Here is a 23,421-nt window from a genome sequence, read left to right on the forward strand (position 1 = left end):
TTCTGAAAAATAATTGAACCATAAATTACTTCTTCACAATTGATGAACAGATGGAATAATGTGGCCAAATACTACCAACAAATTTACAATAAATTTCTTCTTCAGAATTAAAGACCATACTATCCAAACTGGAGAATCCAGCTGTAAATTATGCTTTATTAAAACTAACAGAATCCATAAGGTATGGCTGTTTGATACCAAACAAATTGGTATCAAAATCACTAGATGAAGACTGTTATCTATGCAGACATTATATTTTAATACAGTGTAAAAAATACACATGTTTTTGAAATAGTAAATATAAATATAAAACTCAAATAGTCGGCATTTTCAGTTTCTCTCATTTTCCATCAATTCTTAACCAAATGTCCAGTAATATAAACAAGAGGAGAATTCATCAAACAACATTTAATGTTAGCTAACAGAATATCCCATTCCATAACTTCCTTCTTTAGGGTGAGTTAGTTGTTGATAATGCACTGATGGAGGAAAACGTTGCTCTGTCTGAGCCTGAAACAGTTTTGACTGATCATCTGTATCCTGACTTCTGAATGGATATTTTATCTCAGAAAATTCTGGATAGGCTGCCTTATACTTACCAGTATTCTCTTTCTGTTTATAATTTTGTGGAGAATATGGTGGTATATTAGATTGAGAATTACTATCAAAGCTATCAGACATCTTATGAAGATCATGATATGAGGTTTCATCATTTTGTTCCTGTGAATGGTCTGAAGATTTGTTAGGTCCGCAATCACCGGAGCACTGTGTGTTGCTAGAGGACTTATCATGTTTTTCAGATGGCTCTACAATTATGCCAACATTATTACTTACTTTAATCATTTTTCCTTCTGATGCAGTTCTTGATATTGCATTTGGTCCAACAATCAATTTGAGAACTTTCAAATCCTGTTGCTCTCCTGGTGATTGGTCGATGATGATAGTGAGTTGATCTTCTTTTGCATGGTTTCTCAGTGGATCATATTTCTTATGGCCATTAAGTGAAGAATAATTATTCATTTGAAACTGATTTTCTAATGTTGATTGTGAAGCTGGATGAGGAAATACCCTTTGATTATTTCCTTCTGTTGCAGGCTGATTTCTCGATGAAGACGCAATGTTATTTGCATGTGAATGTTCAACAGGTGTTGAAGGAGTCGTGAGCCATTTGTTGTGTTGTGGAGAAGGTGAAGTTATCCAAGAGTAATTCATATCAGGATATCTAGTATATTGAGATGATGTCCTCCAGTTACTTAATGGTTTTGGTGTTGACCACTTATGTCGTCCACCAGAACTTGGAATATATGATGGAGGGGAAGGTGGTGGAGGAGGAGGTGGAGGTGGTCTCTTCAAAATACTTGTGTTCATGTGAGCTGCTGAAATAGGTAGGCATAGTCCACTATAATTTGGGCTGATCAAACCAGCAGGACACTGAGATGCTGGAGGTCCTCTCTTATATACAGGCATCGTTAAAACATTACCAGCAGGGCCATAGTTACAAACAAAGTGTTCCATGAGGAATATATCTCCATCCACATTTTCCTTGTAGACGGCACGACCACATCCTATCAGATACGTCACTGCCCAAACCATCTGTGTGTAGTGGCCAACTTGGTTCTTTTTGTTTGCTTTCCTAATAAAACAAAAAATGGAAATGAAGTATAAGAGTAATTTTTACTTGTACAGAAAAATTCTGTGTCATTATATGATTCAGCAAAATGTTAATTAGAGTTCTTAAATACGGGAAAGGAAAAAACAAATGACAAATCAGTGCATGAAAAGAAACACATAATATGATAAACATGATGACAGGTCAGTGTGGGGGGAAAAGGGAACAATAGAAATTGGAGACAAGGACAAAAATGAAAATACAAAAAGACAAGAATGGTCTCCACATTTTCATACATTGCCATATTCAAATAGATTGTCTTCATCCTTATCAGTCCTAGTTATTCTACATCTATTTCATCTTGTAACATTTATAATCCTCAGCCTGTTTCTCAGTCATTCAATCGGGTCAGGAATGGAATAAATGAAGCCCCCATCTAGCGGTGAGGATAGGAACTGTGCCGGCTGCCAAAGCCATGATTAATCAGGCATGATTAATGACTGACAGAGAAAAGGAAATGATATTGGAGAGTGTTGCTGGAATTAAAGATAACAGGGAAGACCGTAGTATGCGGAGAAAAACCTGTCCTGCTTCCACTTCCAGCACAAATCGCACCTGGAATGACTGGGATTTGAAGCATGGAACCCAGCAGTGAGAGGCTGGTGTACTGCCGCCTGAGCTATGGAGGCTTCACCAGTTTATAATATGCATAAAAAATTATCTTTGGGGTTGCATGTGTAAAAGGGGGATCCTTGTTCTGCATTATTATTACTATTGTTATTGTTATTGTTATTATTATTATTATACCAGAGGTATACTGGCTCCGTACATTTAAAATGACCGCCTTTTAGAAGGCCATCTGTAATGTGAACCTTGAACTGTGTACTGGAAGAAGTTTGAACTTTAACCTTCAGATGTCTCTACTATCGACTTACGTCTTCTGGTGGGAGGATGGACAATTAATTTTCAAAGAAATTTGTAGTTTCTAAGTTAAATAACCTGAAGTGTTTGCAGATTGTTTTTGTGTTCTAAGGTTAATAGCACTTCTATCTCTTCATTCTTCATGAAATTATTAGCCAATCAGAAATTTTGGTGTGCCGGTATATATTAGGTAGAGTAGCCAATCAAAATTGAGAGTGTTTACTGGCCTTCAGTCTAGAGATTTCTGGAACCTTCTCCTCTACTATAAAAGCTAGGAGCTTAAGGGCCATGTTGTCTTTTCATCGCTCAAGTCTTGAGGTCTAGAGTGCATACATAGTGAAGGCAGGGGTAAAGCCTTGCCTGCTGTCGGAAGGCCCATCAGCTCAAGGTAATGGCAGACATATTTGAATTATGTGATAGTTTTAGAAAGCTTACTTGAGGCAAAGGTTTCAAAATTCATTCTTAATATAAATTTCTAAAGTTCAATATCATCTTTTAAATGTAAATTCTCCAGCAATTATAAGGACTTTATTCTAATTTAGGGAGTAAAGACTGTTCGCCCTCTTTTAATTCCCAATCAACTTGGTATTGGGGTGACTATGATTTTGTAAAACTTTAAATTCTATCTCTTCTTTTGGAACTTAATATTTTTCTCCAACTAGTCACCCTCTGTAGTATAGGCTTAACCTCTGTAACTGTAACTGAGGTTATGCTGTTTTCCCCTTCATTAACATTTTTAGATATGACATCCTGCCATGGAAATTTGTGTTACTGGATAATTTATTTCTCATTATTATTATTCTTTTATCTTCTCTGTGACTGGATGTCACAATTTTATTTTAAAACTTTACTTCACCCCTGAGCGCTTCTCTCACATTTGTTCAGAGAATCTCTCCATCTCTGCTCTTGGAGCATTCGTTCCTGCTTGGTGCTGCTCCCAGCTGGCAGCGAGTCTAACTTCATTTACTCTGACCAATGAACACACGGCTGCTTCTTTCTGCCTAACAGTAGCAGTGAGTGAGCGTTTGTACGCCATTCTGTGCTCAGGCGTCATGCTGTCAACTTGTGGAGTGGAACACGGTGGTGTATGGGCTTGGCCTGTAACGATGGAGCCGGGATAAGCATCCTTGTGTAGGGTATGATTGCCCAGAAATGTTTCTCAAGTGTCTTCTATTCTATCATTTTATTCTATCATCTTTGCTGTGGATTACCCTATTTTAGAATAACTTAAGGTGATTTAAACAAAAAAAGATCCTTCTGGACCAAGACATCAGCTTCTCATGGTCATCGTTTTGAACTAGGTCGCGGAGCTTGTGAATATTACATCCATGTTTCGAACCTTTGAAAATGTTTTCTTCCTAAAATTATCTCTTTTCTTTGAATTGCCATTCTTTTGTGTAACTTGAAATTTCAGGCTGCTAACAAGTTATGTTATTTCCATTTGGGTTGAGTTAAACCATCTCACCACATATGAAGTGGGGTTGATTACCTTTATTATTATTATTATTATTATTATTATTATTATTATTATTATCATTGCCAGAAGGCTCCTTTAAAATATTATGTAATGCATTATTGATTTCAAAATTATATTAGAGGCGGTTTAACTACCATGTGAGTTTCTGCAAGTTTTTCAGATATTATTATTATTATTATTATTATTATTATTATTATTATTACTATTTGATGCCATTCTTAATATTATTTTCTGTTTCCCCTTTTATTATTTTATATTAACTTGTAATTCTTTGAGTTTGGGATATAATGGATTCTCTTCGTTTAATCTCATGTGAGCTTCCTATTGTTGTGTATTGTTTCAGGATTGGTTGTTCCATCTCCTTGTTTGGTGATAGTCATGATTTTTGTTGACTGAGGAAGCCATCGTGGGTGTTTTTCTGTGGACATACTTAGTGTTTATGGTGTATTTTATGTTAATTCTTCAATTGTAATTGATTTTTGCACACTTTCTTTACTTCCTCATGGTAATATTTTTCTGGTTTATTTGTATTTTAATGTAAATGATAGAAACTCAAACTAGTGAATTGTTACGGTGATATGCCTTGCGGAAACTCAGTGGGACTTCTTGGTAACATCAAGAATTTAAGGAGAAAACTGGGAATTTGTTAAAAGAAATAAGTTAAGGATGTACATGCAATTATTATTTTAAGTTAAATTTATGATAGGTTTAGCATTTCAACTACTTTCCTTTTGAGTTGGCTGATCGTGTTTAAAGTAGGGTTAGTCTTCTGGTTGTTAATCTTGTTCCCATTTTAAAGGATTGTTCTTATTTATACACTCCTGGATTTTTAGTTGAAGATGACCTTAATTTTTGCTCTCTGTTAATTTAATTTTAAAGCTTAATTTTTCCTAAAGTAAATTTCGTTGTTTGACTTAAAAAGGTTGTTTTCTTTAATTGATATTAGTCAGATACCATATATTGATGTTTCCTGATCCACTCCTTCCATGTCTCACCCTGGGTTTTAAGGTAAGTTTTTCTCCCTGTCTTCTTTTGGCCCTTGTGTTTTAATTCTGTTATTGTAATCATTCCTTTTTATTACTTGTGTCTGCTCATTTTGGTACCATGGCAGTGCAGTAACTCAGGGCCATAAGCCCACATAGGATCTTAAGTCTTTCAAGGTATATTTTAAAAGGAGTGCAAGATTTTTGCCTCCTAGCATTTTGTTTATGGCTGATTTCTTAAACCTTTTCTTTTGACCACTAAGGCTATTTAGTATGGGCACTTATTACACCTGTTTGATTTCTAACTATTCATAGTCAAGTGTGAATCAGACTGTTAAGCAGGTAAGACAGCAATTGTAATGATCTAAGGTAAAATCTGGATTAGAAAATTGTGTATTAATATTAATATTATACTTATTATACTATATTATATTATTATACTATATTATTATACTATTATACTTATATTATCTCTGCAAATAACCTTACTCCTTGTGGGTGGGGTTAACTTCCAATAAGTAACCAGGGGAATCTGACCCCTACAGAGCGCGTCCCCAGGTGGCAGATAGGGGGCCCCTACAGTATGTAGGGCTGGTTGAAATAACCAATACAACCCGGGGACCAACAGGTAGCCCTATTCCTGGGGGTTTTAAAATACTGGGACACCCTCTCTCCAGGGGTCATAAATATGGAGGGCCCTTGTCCTGGGTTAAGGGTGAAGACCTCAACGGCATCTACGGCGGAGAAGATGGACTTCAGTACGGCGGAGATGGCGGAAGAGGCAACCCATCCTTCTGGGGTGTACAGATGGAACCTACTGCCTTGTAGGACAAGGAAGGCATCCTCAAAGGCTAAGGGAGTAAACCCTGAAAGAAAATCCTCTTATGTGTTAGGCCTAGCAAGTCAGCAGGAGAGTATTGAGTATAGTTGCTTTCAATAAGAAAAAGAGCCTTGGAAAGAATATTATAGACCGGACTGACACGTCCTCTCAGACAATTGTAAAGTATGATGACCGTAAGGCTGATGATATACAATGTTCTGAAAGGAAACCCCAAATAAAAAAGAGACCCAAATACCGAATTGGAACTATGAACATTCTATCATTAACTGGAAAGTTAGAAGAACTCCTAGACATGATGGATAGAAGAAAAATATCAATATTGGGATTAAGTGAGACCAAATGGAAAGGGATTGGAAGTAAGACACTTCGTGGAGGTTATAAATTATACTGGAGTGGACAGGAGAAGGTAGCGAAAAATGGTGTTGGATTCTTAATTAACGAAAGGACTGATGCTACAGCTGAAGTTATCTGCAAAAGTGATAGAATCATTAAAATGTCCATGAAACTGGAGAACACTAAGTACACCATCATACAAGTGTATGCCCCACAGACAGGCTGCAGTGAGGAAGACAAAGAGAAATTTCAGCAAGACCTGGAAGATACAGTTAATGAGGAAAATGTTATTATTATTGGAGATCTAAATGCGCAAGTTGGGGTAGACAGACTTGGGTACGAGAACATCATTGGTCCACTTGGATTTGGACAAAGGAACCCAGAAGGAGAACAACTATTAGATCTGTGCAGAAGAAATGATCTTATAATCAAAAATACATTCTTCAAAAAAAGAGACAGTCACAGAATAACAAGGTACAGTTGGGATGGCCAGTATAGAACATTAATTGACTACGTAATCACAAATAAAGATGGTGGCAGGTACACCACAGATGTAAAGGTCATCCCTAGTGAAAGCATGGACAGTGACCACAGATTGTTGGTAGTAGACTTCAAACATAAGACAAATGAAACGCAGAAACTTATTACGAAAAAACCAAGGATTAAAACTTGTAAGTTGCAAGAAGTCCAAATAAAGGAAGAATACAATTTAAGGATTCAACAGAGTTTGCCGAAGTGTGAAGTAACCAGCATTAATGAAGAATGGAAGGCCTTCAAAGACACCTTTGTGGGAGAAGCCAAAAACCTATGTGGAGTTACAAGTTCTATCAAAAGAAAAAAGGAGACACCATGGTGGAATGATAGAGTGAAAACAGCGGTGAAAGAAAGAAACCAAATAAAGAAGGCACTGGACAAGGAGAAACAAAAACAGGGACAAGAACGAAATGAACAAGAAATACAAAGACTTCAAGGAGTATACAGGAACAAGAAACTTGCTGTAAAGAACATTGTAAGGGAAGAAAAAGAGAAGTAATGGAATGAGTTTGCAGACAAACTGGAAGAGGACAGTAGAGAAAATATGAAATTGCTATACAGAGTTGTGAAAAACAAGCGAAGGGATCAAGAGACCATAAAAGCAATAGAACATGATGATGGAACTCTGGCACAAGAAGAGGGAGAAATTAAACAAGAACTCAAGATCTATTTCGAAAAGCTGCTGAATGGAGATACAGAAAACATAACAACGGATAGAGGAGAGCCAAGTCGAGGAACCACAACTGAACCACCAATTACATGGCTTGAGGTTGAAAATGCGCTCAAGAGCATAAAGAAAGGAAAGGCAGTGGGCATAGATGAACTAAGTGCAGATATGCTGAAAGCAGCGGGAGTTCCAGGAATCCAATGGCTCTATAGACTGCTCAACAAGATATGGGAGGAAAATAATATTCCTGAGGACTGGAAGATGGGCATCATTGTACCTCTGTTCAAGAAAGGAAGCCGACGAAAATGTACTAATTACCGTGGTATCACACTACTGTCTCATGTCCTGAAAATATTGGAAAAAATAATCGAGACCAGAATCAGAGATATTGTTGAACCAATTTTGGAAGAAGAGCAGTATGGTTTCAGACCAGGAAGGTCAACTACAGACCTTATATTTGCAATTAGGATGCTAATGGAAAAATACTGGGAGAAGAACAAGCCTTTATTCCTAATATTTTTGGACATTGAGAAAGCATACGATAGTGTACCAAGGGAAAGAATTTGGCAATGCATGAAAGAACTTCAAGTGCGAGACAGCCTCATAGACAAAGTGAAAATGTTGTATAGTGGGAACAGAAGCTGTATTCAAGTAGGATGTGGTTTGTCGGACTGGTTTGAAACAAAGAGAGGAGTGCAACAGGGCAGCTCATTGTCACCACTTCTATTTATTATTGTAATGGATGTAGTAATGAAATCTATTAAAAGGAAAGAACATGGAGATATCAAAGCCTTCACATTTGCAGATGATGTTGCGATCTGGAGTGACTCAGAAGATGAATTGGGAGAGAGAATACAAATCTGGAATGAGGAGTTTAAGAAATATGGTTTAAACATCAGCAAGACCAAGACGGTGGTGATGAAAGTGTATGGGGAAGGAGCAGAACCAACAGTCATGTTAAATGAAGCTCAACTGGACAGCGTTCCAGTTTTCAAATACTTGGGTAGCGTTATATCAAATGACAACCTAGCAAAACATGAGGTGAACAATCGAATCAATAAGGCAACACAATTCTACCACCAGGTAAGACACCTGCTGTGGGATGAGCAAATACCCATGAAAACAAAAATTACATTGTACAAGTCCTATTATACACCAATTCTTACATACAGTCTCGAAACCACAACACTGACCAATAGAGATAATTCCAAACTTCAGGCAGCTGAAATGAAATTCCTATGCACTATGATCCAGAAAACCAGGAAAGACAAGATTAGGAATGAGAAAATTAGAGAAGAAGTAGGAATAGATAATGCTCTCCTAAATAAGATTCAGATATCAAGACTGAAGTGGTTTGGTCACATGAAGAGGATGCCCGTAAACAGAACTGCAAGGAAGGAATTTGACAGAAAGGTAGAAGGAAGACGACCCATGGGAAGGCCACGAAGGAAATGGATAGATTTAGTTAAGAGCGATGTAATGCTGAGAGGTCATGATTGGGACAAGTTGGTGGAGGAAGAATGGTACAAGGACAGGATGAGATGGAGGAGGCTCATATACCACACCCGGGAAACTGGAGATGGTTTATATTATGCTAGTTGCTTTACGTCGCACCGACACAGATAGGTCTTATGGCGACGATGGGATAGGAAATGCCCAGGAGTGGGAAGGAAGCGGCCGTGGCCTTAATTAAGGTACAGCCCCAGCATTTGCCTGGTGTGAAAATGGGAAACCACGGAAAACCATTTTCAGGGTTGCCGATAGTGGGGTTCGAACCTACTATCTCCCGAATACTGGATACTGGCCGCATTTAAACGACTGCAGCTATCGAGCTCGGTGGAGATGGTTTAGGATGATGATGATGATGATGACTTATATTATACTTATTATACTATATTATTATTATTATTATTATTATTATTATTATTATTATTATTATTATTATTATTATATTTTCCTCTACAGCTTAGTACATATCTCTGACAATGAGTTGAATAATGGACAACTTCCTCTCGAAATATACAAGATAAATCCAGTATTTGACCACCTGTTAGCAAAATTTTTGGAAACTTATACCCTGATGGCAAAGTGCCAATTGATGAGAACCTCTTGCTATGGCAAGGGTGGCTAGGGCGGAAAGTTTGCATACCAATAAAATGATTGCGTTTTGGAATGGAATCATATAAATTATGCAAAGCCAAGACAGGTTATATAACATTATGTGCTTCCATGTGTATCATAATGAACAGCTGTAAAAGACATAACACTGTGAAGACTGTAAATACTGTAAATATTACCTGTATTGTAGTGTAATTTAGTCCATGTGTGTCACTTATGAATTGTGGGTAGGCTATATAAACTTGATCCTCAAAAGCGCTAACCAACATAACAGAAATTTTGTGAGTATTGTAACTTATTCCGTTGTAAATCTTTTAAGTACATGTAAACTTTGTAAATCTACTATTTATGTATACAGAAACATTTATTTCCAGGCAGAGGTCGATAGTAAACTGCCTTAAATATTCAGGTAAATGTTACTGTATAAACGAAAACCAGACTTTTGATATTAGGAAGAAGCAATCTTGATATCACAGTGTGAAAGCACTTAGTATGTTTTTGCACAAAGTATTGAAAAATTAAAATAATAGAATTTTTCAACAATTGAATATATTATATTCAAATTAAAATAATAGAATTTTTCAACAATTGAATATATTATATTCAAATAAATATTTCTCTTAGGGCCCTTCAATAGTTTATTTTAGTCTAAGATTGTTTTTAATCAAGTAATTAAATATTTTCTTCAATCAGGGAAATCGCTTCCCACCTGGGAGTGAGCCATTGTGTACCGAGCTACCCGCATAAGGGGTTACGAAAAGCGAAAAGAATTAAAGTATGGAAGTTGAAGGAGAAAAGCATACAAGAAGAATTTCAAAGGGAAACAATACCCTTGGTGACCAGGAAGGAATTGGGGAATGTTAAAGATGAATGCAAAAGTTTTAAGGAAGCACTGGTTGGATGTGCAGAAAAGGTATGTGGTAGAACATCAGGAAATGTGAAAGACAAAGAGACACACTGGTGGAATGATAGGGTAAATAGTAATGTGAATGAAGAGAAAATGGCATGGAAAGCATGGAAAACATTTAAGACTGAAGAAAGTAGAAGAAAATATCTGGGGGCAAAGAATTTGGCCAAGAAAGTAATGGAGGAAGAAAACAGAAAAGCTGGGCCTTATTAACACAGAAATTGAGAGATGATATGCAGGGCAGCAAGAAATTGTGAAGGATGAAGGCGGCATAATATTTAAAAAGCCAGAAGAAATAAGAAATAGATGGGGAGAGTATTTTTAGATGTTGCTGAACAGGAACTAATGACAGTCATTCAATGGACCACCGGAAAAGGCAATTAGTTGATGAAGAAATGGATAAAGAAATTACAATGAATGAAATTGAAATGGCATTAAGAAAGATGAATAATGGAAAAACTGCTGGAATAGATGAAATTTTAGTGGAGATGATAAAGGCAGCTGCAGCTCTAGGCCTGCAGTGGACATATCAAGTTCTTAGGATTGTCTGGGAGAATAAGGAGGTCCCTGAGGATTGGCAAAAAGTAATAATCATCTCAATTTTCAACAAAGGCAATAAGAAAGTATTGAAGAACTATAGGGGAATTACTCTGATATCCCATGTTGCTAAGATGATGGAGAGGATACTGGAAAGTAGGATAAGGTTGAGAGTTGAAAATCAGATACGGGAAAATCAGTTTGGTTTCCAAAGTGGAAGGTCAACAATAGAGCCCATTTTCTTTATGAGACAACTAATGGAAAAGCAATGGGAGTATGGGAATATATGGTGATGACATTCATTGATGTTGAAAAGGCATATGACAGTGTCCCCAGGACTAAAGTTTGGGACAGTCTGATGCAAAAAGAAATTGGACAGGGATTAATAAAAATGATCATGGCAACGTACATGAGATGTTGTAGTTGCGTGCAAACATAAGTTGGCAGGACAAGTTGGTTCAAAATCACTAGTGGGCTGAGGCAGGGAAGTGTTCTATTGCCAATCCTGTTTACAATAGTAATGGATGATCTCATGAGAACAGCAAAAGCAGCATATGGAGAAAGAGAAATGAACATGTTGTTATTTGCAGATGATATTGTGATTTTGGGAGAAGAGGATATGAAGGTTCAAGAACAGTTGGACATGGTGAATGGGAAGATCAAAGAATGTGGATTGAAAATAAGTGTAGAAAAGAGTAAAACTCTTGTTATGACTAGAGGGGAGAAAGAAGGGAAAGGTCAGATTAGACTTGCAGACAAGCCCCTGGAATTATTGGAGATGTTCAAATACCTACAGAGTGAATTAATGGAGAATGCTCAAGTGGGTAGTGAAATTAGTAAGAGGATTCAAGCTGGAAGTGGTTTCTAAAATAGTGTAAGAAACATGTTATGGAACAAAGATGTACCAATGGAAGCAAAGGAAACTATGTACAAGATGTATTACGTAAACATAACAACTTACGGAGCAGAAACTTGGACAATGACAAAGAAGGATGAGAGTTGAATACAGGCAGCCAAAATGAAATTCTTGAGGAGTATGATACAGAAGAGTAGAGAAGGGCTGATTCAGATGGTTTAAACACATAGAGCGAATGAGTGATGAAAGAATGCCAGAAAAGGTGATGGAAATGCAAATGCAAGGAAGGAGAGACCACGGACGACCATGATTGAGATGGAAGGACACAATCCAATGCAGTATTAGAGAAAGAAACCTGGACTGGGACACAGTGTTGGAGGAAGAGTGGTGGAAAGACCGAAGAAAGTGGAGAGGAATCATATTTGCTCCTACCCGGCTACAGCCGGATAATGGGAAATCATTATAATGATGATGATGATAATGATGATGAACAATGACATTTACAATAAGATACAAAAGTTGAAAACTAGAAAAGCAGCTGTAATTGATAAGATTTTTGGAGGAGTGGTCTGCATCCACTTTGCAGTGCCGAGCCGCTCAGCTTGGGTCACACAGTCGCTCCGCCAAGGTACCCCTCCGTGGTGGCGTCGCTGGTCTCCGACTGGGTGGCTTGGACTAGGTCGGTGTTAACCGCCCTATGCCTTAGTCTCCTCGGCGTCTGGGTGGTGGCCTCCCTGGTCTCCGTCTCCTTCTCGGCGCCGGTGTTCATCCCTGGCAAGCTGTCCCTCTCTGGTAGACGGATGACCTGGAACAGAGTAGTGAGGTCCTTCTTTGCATCGCACATCCGCTCCTGGTTGTGATGCCTGATGATGAGGCCTCCTGCTAGAAAGCTCTCCATGGACATGGTTGTCGAGACGATCCTGCCTCCGTGGTGAGGGCGCCGCATTCTGTCCAGGACTAGGCCCCATTCAGGAGATACAGGGTGCCCCAGCCTTTGTAGCCCCCCGGAGAAGAAAAAGCCATTAGATTTGATTTGATTTGTTTATTTATCATCAACAGAGTTATTGATTCTCCAATTCCAGATGATATAATACATTCAAATAATAACAATATTAACAGAACTTACTACTACCGCTAATTATAACTAAGCAATATATAATATATACATATTTACAAAACACATAAGGCCGAGCTGAGTGGCTCAGACAGTTAAGGCGCTGGCCTTCTAACCCCAACTTGGCAGGTTCGATCCTGGCTCAGTCTGGTGGTATTTGAAGGTGCTCAAATATGACAACCTCGTGTCGGTAGATTTACTGGCACGTAAAAGAACTCCTGCGGGACTAAATTCCAGCATCTCGGCATCTCTGAAGACCTTAAAAAGTAGTTAGTGGGATGTAAAACAAATAACATTATTATTATTAAAACACATAAGGAAGGGAAAAAAGACATGAAAACAGAAAAGTGTTTATACATTTGAAATGACCAAAGGAAGGAAATAAAACTTTCAGTTACTAAATGGGCAGAGCAAGATACAAGGAACACTCTGTCTATGAAGCGTCCATAAGATGTCTGCGAATTTCACTAGCTGACGAGTGAAATATATTCACCATCCCACTAATTTCGTTCAGATTCTTAGGGCCTGCATAAACCAGGAGCTCCTGTGTGATTCCGTTCTGCACCTGGGTAAGTGAAAGGTGACAGCCTGTCGGGTATTGCGGGAAGGAACATGAATTGGTAGCAACTGGAGTAAATTGGGACAGTCAAGGAAATTACCGATACATTTGTGTATGAAACGTGCATTGACATACCTGCGCCTAGTCCTAAGCGAAGTGACTCAATACACATGTTTGTACAAAACAAATCATAATCTGTCGATGACAGCTTGATACCCAAACACATTTTACTGATCCATTTTGAGAATCTGATCTGTACTTGCTCTAAGGCATTAACTAAGTATTGCTGTGAGGGGATCCACACTTCAGAGCAGTACTCTAGAATAGATCGTATAAGCGAAAAATACAGGGTTTTCAATGGGGCAACAGATTTAAAACTGTTGCAATTTCTTTTGAGGAAGCCTAACGTTTTAAATGCCTTTTTAACGATATTTAACACATGCTCATTGAAAGATAGACCATTTTGATTACTAAAGATAATACCAAGATCGTTAATTTTATTAACATGCTTTACTTCTTGATCCCCTACGTGATAATTGAATACATTAACTTGCATCTTTCTCGTGAAGGATATTGCACTGCACTTTGAAATATTTAGGGTTAAATGCCACTTTTTTTTCACCAATCACTAATATTATTTATATCAGACTGTAACAATTCACAGTCATTTATCTTTTCAATTATCCTGTAGATTTTAAGGTCATCAGCATAGAGCAGGTAGTTGCTTGAATGGATTTATGATGGCAGATCATTAACAAATAAAAGGAAACATAAAGGTCCCAGAAGTGAACCTTGAGGGATGCCAGACATAGGCTGATAAGGGCGAGAAATGATACCTTCGTATTTTACTGAATACCTTCTTTCATAAAGATAGCATTTAAACCATTCAAGCAAGCTTCCATGAATGCCATATGCTGACAACTTAGTCAGAAGAGCATTATTCTGCACTGAGTCGAAAGCTTTGGAAAAGTCCATGTACACGGCATCAACCTGCTTGCAATTGTCCAGAGCGCTAGATATGAAGTGGGAGTACACACCAAGATTGGTGGTAGTAGAGCATTTTTGGACAAAACCATGCTGGTTAATATTAATTAAACCACTGACTGCACTGTACACGGCTTTGTATACGACTCTTTCCGCTACTTTGGAAATGAGTGAAAGAAGAACTACTGGTCTGTAATTGACAAATAAAGATCTGTCACCTTTCTTAAAAACTGGAATAACATATCCTTTCTTCCATTTGGACGGGAAATTGCCTGCACAAAGAGACCAGTTGATTAACGTGGCTAGTGGGGTTGCCAGCTCCTCAGCACACTCACGTAACACAATTCCTGGAATTTGATCTGGACCACAAGACTTCTTCGTATCCATCGACTTCAAGATGTTGCAGACTTCCGATGCTGAAGTTACTACTCGTGATAAAAATTAATTTCCCCGAATTGTTCGGTGTGAGAATTACAGGGAACACTGGGTGGATGGAATGTTTTGAAAGTGTCACCAAAGTTATCCAGAATTTCTTTCAATGAGCTAATTTCCTTGTCTTCATTAATCATCATAGATGGTAGCCACCTAGATTTTGATTTGCAGTTAATAAATTTCCAAAATCTTTGTAGATGTCTGATAATATCTTCCTCAGCAGACCCGAAATAATCCCTGTACTTTCTCCACTGTATTTGTTTGTATTCCTTTCTTAGCACTGTGAATTCGATGTAATCTGAAGGAAGTGAAGACCTTGCAGCTCGTTTCCTTGCTCTTTCCTTTGCCCGCATTTTGTCAATAAGTTCGGAATCATACCAAGAGAGAAGATGCCTAGTCTTCATTATGTGGGAAGGTACGGCGTCCTTAAGAGCGCTGTGCAGTAAGTCATAAAACAAGTCAACTGCGACATCAAGAGATGGACAGGATTCGAGTAAGTTCCACGGACAACGGGATAAGATATTTCGTAGATGGGGAAAGTCTGCTTTTGTCCAAACGAATAATGATTTTGTAGTCTGTGGTAAACGAGGAACACAGGAAATATGAAGTCTAAGCTCAAGCGCAGAATGATCTGATTGTACTAACTGTTCTGTTGCTTCACACAGGGTATTATTAGTGACTTTTTCAGACATGAAAGCAAGGTCCAGGAAGTTATTTCCTCGTGTTGGAAAACCACAAACTTGGTGAAGGTTAAATTCGTTGGTGATCTCTAAAAGAAAGCAGGCTTCCTCGTTGACATGGGCAAGACTAGGATTAATAGATCCCGAATCGTCTGAGACTCAGGCTAATTGGCTTATATTGAAATCTCCGCACACAATAATAGTGTCATTTTGTTTTGCTACACGATTGATTCGAGCCAGGGTTTCTCGGAAGTCTGTGAGCCGTACTTTCACCTCGTCCGGGGGCAGGGTATGGGGTGGCTTTCACAACAACACATTCCCAGTTTCTCGTTAAGTTAGGTCGTTGCACTGGACCGTACACAGAGTTCACTGATAATAAAACCCCACCTCCCTTGTTCTTACTAGTAATGATATTTTGCCTATCTTGGCGGAAAATAACATAATTGTCGTGCAGTATTTCACTATTGTCAATTGAAGAGTCAAGCCAGGACTCCGTTAAACACCAATTCTTACATACAGTCTCGAAACCACAACACTGACCAATAGAGATAATTCCAAACTTCAGGCAGCTGAAATGAAATTCCTATGCACTATGATCCAGAAAACCAGGAAAGACAAGATTAGGAATGAGAAAATTAGAGAAGAAGTAGGAATAGATAATTCTCTCCTAAATAAGATTCAGATATCAAGACTGAAGTGGTTTGGTCACATGAAGAGGATGCCAGTAAGCAGAACTGCAAGGAAGGAATTTGACAGAAAGGTAGAAGGAAGACGACCCATGGGAAGGCCACGAAGAAAATGGATAGATTTAGTTAAGAGCAATGTAATGCTGAGAGGTCATGATTGGGACAAGTTGGTGGAGGAAGAATGGTACAAGGACAGGATGAGATGGAGGAGGCTCATATACCACACCCGGGAAACTGGAGATGGTTTAGGATGATGATGATGATGATGACTTATATTATACTTATTATATTATTATTATTATTATTATTATTATTATTATTATTATTATTATTATTATTATTATTATTATTAGGTTTGTTCCAACAAGCAGTTTGTGTACGGTTTGGTATCGATCATGCACTGATGTGAGAGCATGCACGAGCTATGTACTCATTGGGAACCGTCGCTAAACAGCAGTCTGTTGGAACGGTTCTTGAACAGTCAAGAAAAACTACAATGCACATGCGTTCACAATTATGCGGGAGAGTCCTGTTTGAGGATAAACAAACAGCTGTTTTTGTTCATCTCTGCTAAACAACTTGTTAGGCCTACTCAATGGAAGGTAATTGGCAATAAAATGACTCAACTAATAAAATTATAGACTAATGGACCTGTTTCTAAAATAATAATTACTTTATTCCAGAATTACGTGAATTTATAATTCTACCACGAGTATTGGCAGCTTAAAAACCGATGATGTAGACGGTTCTCTTCAGAGGATAACCATGTCACCTAAAAGAAAATATTGATCACATTTTTTTCTTATAAATTATGGCCAAGAGGTGAACTTCTAAATACTCTGGTAGTTCGGCCCCACAGTGTAGGGGGCAACGCGTCTGCCTGCCACCCAGTGGCCCCGGGTTCCATTCCCAGCCAGGTCAGGGTTTTAAAATTGTAATTACGTCCTTTGTGACATCCTTAATCTTCCTTTCCTCACACATAACATTCCACACTACCGCCATTCCAATTACACGCAGGTTGATACAATATGGTGCCAGCAGGGGCAAAAGATCCACATGGGTTGACGCCCTGAACAAATAGCATTAAAAAAATACTCAGAAACACATCCAAAATGTTTCACCTGTGGTCACAAACAGCTTGCATTAATTAATTCATTAATAATAACAGTGGTTTACTATGAAGACATATGTTGAAAAATAAAATATACCTGTATGGAATAGTGTCCTTTTCTATTTATGTACGAGTCGGGGTCATTTGCAGGCTTATCAATTTCAATATGACAGCCACCTATGGCACCAATGACACCTGGAACTCCATTTTCCCTAAAATGTTGCTCAATATTTACTTTCTCATCTTCTGTAGGCCAAGTGATCACTTGTGGAGATAAGTTGCTGATGAAGACAGTCGATCATTTGACAATTCTATGTAGAGAGGTGAAAGAAATGTCAAACCAATATGCAACATCCCAGAAACTTGCAGTCTGATGCTCAATAAACCACAGGAAAATTTGAACCTTTATTGGAATAGCAACAGTTTATCATCATCATCATCATCATCATCATCATCATCATCATCATCATCATCATCATTATTATTATTATTATTATTATTGCAGCAGCAGCTGCAGACAAACCTGACTCAGTGCAGAAAGTTTTCTATATTGACCAGAATGATTTTTGTACTGGTCACTTCCTTCATACCGTTCTGCAGTATTTTCCATTATCTCCCTACTGAAGCGAAAATGCTCCTTGAATGTTTCATTCTCATAGAGAGGTACTGTTTCTTCTATAGGTGGAGAGCAAGAGAGAAAGAGAATTTTGGTTACTAAATTATGAGTTACTCGTACATGTAGTGAAAACAAATATCATTTAAACATAATTGCAAACAAGTATAAAAAATATATATATATATATATATATATATATATATAATAACTTGCCTAAATAATCTTCATCCGAGTTCATAAGATCATCATCAGAATTTATTTAATTTATTTATTGTTATAGAATGTCCCAGTGAGCTAGTGGCTCAAGGAACTGCCTTCAAAATCGTCATGCATCATTCTCGCTTTTATCTCGTGCCTCTTACTTCATTGGTGTGTAGTCAAATATGACTTTTTAACTGTATAACTTTTTAACTTTTACTGTATAATTGTATAACAATGCCGTACTTCTATTTCATTGTACATGTAACATGTCGGCTGCTCGTGCTGATGATACCTATCAGCTGTTCATGGTTCACCGAGTGACAGCTATGGACCACAAAGCACAGCTCACACTTATTTTGGTGTACTGCGCATGTCTCTGACGAATAGTACTTGTCCTGGAGCACGAACTGCTTTACCAGTCCGCAAACTGGTTCAGGAACGGTCCATAGCCTGTTGGAACAACCAACTCCGAGTCTGCGTTTGAGTTTGAAGTTTGCTGGACCGCTCTTTCAATACTGTGTATGTGTCAGCCAGCTTGCAAACTGTTCCCATTCTTGTTGGAACAAACCTATTATCATCATCATCATCATCATCATCATCATCATCATCATCTATACAACTATGATCATTTTAAATCCATTAGAGTGGCTACATTTTTGGTTATAGATCTTCATTTCATCATCGGGCATAGATTTGATAAAGAACATCCAGTACTAATTTTACACAGTCTGACCTACATAATTACTGTCCCCTATTTGTGCTAAGGTATGTAAATCATCTTTAGCTCACCCCAAAAGCAGGATATATAAAATATCTAAGCAATATGCCATCAACAACACAGCCCCTTGTAATTCTAATTCCATAATCCAAACAGCTGTGAATAGAAACAATGACAGACGTGTAGAACCAATACAGAGTAATCCAGTAGTCGAAGATATCCCAAATGAAAATGCTATTGTAATGCAGGAGTGGGGAATGTTGATCAGTTAGAAGCCCTGGCTTCTCACATTTTACTGCTTTTCACCGACCAAGAAACTGAATTGTCTGCTCCTTGACACCCTGTAGTCAAATACTTTAAAACTAGAAAGCTGCAAATTAATCATAAAACATATAATAACCAAGAACAAAGGTCTAAGAGACAAGAAAAAAGTCAATAACATTATGATTACGAGGTAGCTCAATACCAGTTTTATAACCAAAGACGAAAAGTTGCCCGTAAATTAATGGAAAAAGTGAACAAGCGTCAACCTTGCAAAATTCCAATGCCAAGAACAACAGAACATTTTGAAAATATGTTGGGTATCAAAAACAACAACTCCTCTCTCTCAGATAAATACTGACTTATCAGTTGATATTACCATTAGTGACAATGACGTATATAAGGCGCTTAACAGCATAAAAGTTGACACCTCACTTGGACCCAATCCTATAACAGTTCATGTTTTAAGACTTCTTAAAGCCACTAGACTTCCTTACATTGCTTGCTACTGCAATGCTGCAATTCTCTTATGTACCTTCATAGTTTGAAAGGGGACTAACGATATTGATACACAAAGGGGGAGATATAAACAACATCAAGGAATGGAGACATATTGCCATAATTTGGTGGTCAGGAAATTCATAGAATGTGTGTTAGATGCTCACATCACTTTAAATCCATCTCAACACGGTCTTATGCCACTACCTCGAACCCATATTAACGCCTCTCTTGTCAATGGTTGCCTTCAAGATACAAAGCGCTACCGGAAGGATTGTTGCACCATTTTCTTTGACATATCAAAAGCGTTTGATTCTATTGGACATCAGTACATCAGATGGGCTCTACAGCAGTCTGTTATTCAAGATAATTTACGTAAACTTACTATAGCTTTCCTTTTGCAGAACAGTATTCGAGAAGAAGCAGATTTTAAGAAATCCAAACCTATAGAAATTAAATGTGGAGTAGCACAAGGTTCCCCTACTTCACCATTCCTTTTCAACTTGGCAATTAATAAAATATAACATGATCTTACCGACCATGATGTCAGCGGTAAGTACGGATACATTTTATCTGAAGAAATCCCACCTTGTCTGCTTTCGCATACGCTGATGATATAGCAATAATCAGCAGAACCGAAGAAAATGCAACAAAAGTAAAATTGCATTTAGCCATACATAGCTTCACAGAAATAGGTCTAAATATCAACCCACAAAAAGGTAAATCTATTATCCTAAAGAAAGGAAAACTGGTTCTGGATAAAAATCACCACTCTTCAAGGATCAGTATTACCATCATTAACATTAAATAATGAACGAATCAAATATCTAGGAATTGATTTCAATAACAAAATATCTCTTGACAGATCTAAAGTAAATATCCTAAATTCAGTTATCCAGCACTTTTCTTGAAGATCTGGATAAAATTATAAGAAGTTCGGTTAAAGAAATAATGATACTACCCGATGATATACCAAATTCCATGTTATATAGTCTGTAACGAGCACTTACCTATTTGAGCTTGTGTGGCCGGCTGTTGCTCCGCACATCACCTGACTCAACATGCCGCTACACACTGAACTTCTATTTGCTATTGCCTATGGCTTACGTCACTCACCATGTCATGGTGTGTGTTGTTTCTTGAAGTTTATTGTGCTTCAAGAACCTTCCTTTGCCCTATAAATTCTTCAGCCCGACTGCTCAGTCTCCATATGACGGACAACAAAGAGGGCAGCCAGATGGAACCGAAGATGCCCGAAGAATGTGCGAGGGAGTTCGGGCTCATGGTCCGAAGCCTCTTCAGCTGAGTGCCACCGGAGCCGGAGAGCAACACAGAGCCGGAGACATAGGCACCCGAGGTGGAGCTGGATTAGGAAGCGCCGGAGATCGAGGTGGAGACGGAGCCGGTGGCAGACGGTTGCAGGCGTGTTGTAAGTGTGTTCCTGATAATAATCGTGTTTCTTGTGGTCCAAGTGCTTTTATCGCAGTTACGTGTGAATGAAATTGAACCGACTAGCGTATACTTTGTTAAGTGCGGTGTGACTTGTTCGGAAGATATACTCTCCAATAATAAGCTTCAAATAAGCACCCACGTGTTGTGTATTAATGGCAAGCAGCAGCGAATGGCGTCCAGTCAGCGTGTAAAGCACAAACCTTCGGCCATTGACACATTGATCCTGACACTGAGTGTTCTACTACTAGCAGTTGCCGGCGATGTCCAGCTGAACCCAGAACCAGAGGTAAATACCAGAATTAGCATCTACTACCAGAATGTCTGCAGTCTTAAGAAATCACTCGTGGACTTTAACGTCGCTCTGAGTGACGTGCATTACGACTGCGTGTGTTTAACGGAGTCCTGGCTTGACTCTTCAATTGACAATAGTGAAATACTGCACGACAATTATGTTATTTTCCGCCAAGATAGGCAAAATATCATTACTAGTAAGAACAAGGGAGGTGGGGTTTTAATATCAGTGAACTCTGTGTACGGTCCAGTGCAACGACCTAACTTAACGAGAAACTGGGAATGTGTTGTTGTGAAAGCCACCCCATACCCTGCCCCCGGACGAGGTGAAAGTACGGCTCACAGACTTCCGAGAAACCCTGGCTCGAATCAATCGTGTAGCAAAACAAAATGACACTATTATTGTGTGCGGAGATTTCAATATAAGCCAATTAGCCTGAGTCTCAGACGATTCGGGATCTATTAATCCTAGTCTTGCCCATGTCAACGAGGAAGCCTGCTTTCTTTTAGAGATCACCAACGAATTTAACCTTCACCAAGTTTGCGGTTTTCCAACACGAGGAAATAACTTCCTGGACCTTGCTTTCATGTCTGAAAAAGTCACTAATAATACCCTGTGTGAAGCAACAGAACAGTTAGTACAATCAGATCATTCTGCGCTTGAGCTTAGACTTCATATTTCCCGTGTTCCTCGTTTACCACAGACTACAAAATCATTATTCATTTGGACAAAAGCAGACTTTCCCCATCTACGAAATATCTTATCCCGTTGTCCGTGGAACTTACTCGAATCCTGTCCATCTCTTGATGTCGCAGTTGACTTGTTTTATGACTTACTGCACAGCGCTCTTAAGGACGCCGTACCTTCCCACATAATGAAGACTAGGCATCTTCTCTCTTGGTATGATTCCGAACTTATTGACAAAATGCGGGCAAAGGAAAGAGCAAGGAAACGAGCTGCAAGGTCTTCACTTCCTTCAGATTACATCGAATTCACAGTGCTAAGAAAGGAATACAAACAAATACAGTGGAGAAAGTACAGGGATTATTTCGGGTCTGCTGAGGAAGATATTATCAGACATCTACAAAGATTTTGGAAATTTATTAACTGCAAATCAAAATCTAGGTGGCTACCATCTATGATGATTAATGAAGACAAGGAAATTAGCTCATTGAAAGAAATTCTGGATAACTTTGCTGACACTTTCAAAACATTCCATCCACCCAGTGTTCCCTGTAATTCTCACACCGAACAATTCGGGGAAATTAATTTTTATCATGAGTAGTAACTTCAGCATTGGAAGTCTGCAACATCTTGAAGTCGATGGATATGAAGAAGTCTTGTGGTCCAGATCAAATTCCAGGAATTGTGTTACGTGAGTGTGCCGAGGAGCTGGCAACCCCACTAGCCACGTTAATCAACTGGTCTCTTTGTGCAGGCAATTTCCCGTCCGAATGGAAGAAAGGATATGTTATTCCAGTTTTTAAGAAAGGTGACAGATCTTTATTTGTCAATTACAGACCAGTAGTTCTTCTTTCACTCATTTCCAAAGTAGCGGAAAGAGTCGTATACAAAGCCGTGTACAGTGCAGTCAGTGGTTTAATTAATATTAACCAGCATGGTTTTGTCCAAAAATGCTCTACTACCACCAATCTTGGTGTGTACTCCCACTTCATATCTAGCGCTCTGGACAATTGCAAGCAGGTTGATGCCGTGTACATGGACTTTTCCAAAGCTTTCGACTCAGTGCAGGATAATGCTCTTCTGACTAAGTTGTCAGCATATGGCATTCATGGAAGCTTGCTTGAATGGTTTAAATGCTATCTTTATGAAAGAAGGTATTCAGTAAAATACGAAGGTATCATTTCTCGCCCTTATCAGCCTATGTCTGGCATCCCTCAAGGTTCACTTCTGGGACCTTTATATTTCCTTTTATTTGTTAATGATCTGCCATCATAAATCCATTCAAGCAACTACCTGCTCTATGCTGATGACCTTAAAATCTACAGGATAATTGAAAAGATAAATGACTGT

The 23,421-nt window shown here is 38.4% G+C and overlaps 1 protein-coding gene across 3 annotated transcripts in view; it reads right to left on the minus strand.

The window, feature by feature from the left end:
* Positions 1-230: 230 nt before the first annotated feature.
* LOC136867037 (venom allergen 5) overlaps positions 231-23,421 on the minus strand; it is a 106,487-nt gene continuing 83,296 nt past the window's right edge. For all 3 annotated transcript variants that reach the window (XM_067144134.2, XM_067144136.2, XM_067144135.2), the window contains exon 5: positions 231-1,633. In XM_067144134.2, the coding sequence (XP_067000235.2) occupies positions 415-1,593 (1,179 nt within the window). In that variant the 5' untranslated portion in view covers positions 1,594-1,633 and the 3' untranslated portion in view covers positions 231-414. The remainder of the gene's footprint in view (positions 1,634-23,421) is intronic.

Source organism: Anabrus simplex, chromosome 3, assembly GCF_040414725.1.
Source record: "Anabrus simplex isolate iqAnaSimp1 chromosome 3, ASM4041472v1, whole genome shotgun sequence".
Lineage (NCBI taxonomy): Eukaryota > Metazoa > Arthropoda > Insecta > Orthoptera > Tettigoniidae > Anabrus > Anabrus simplex.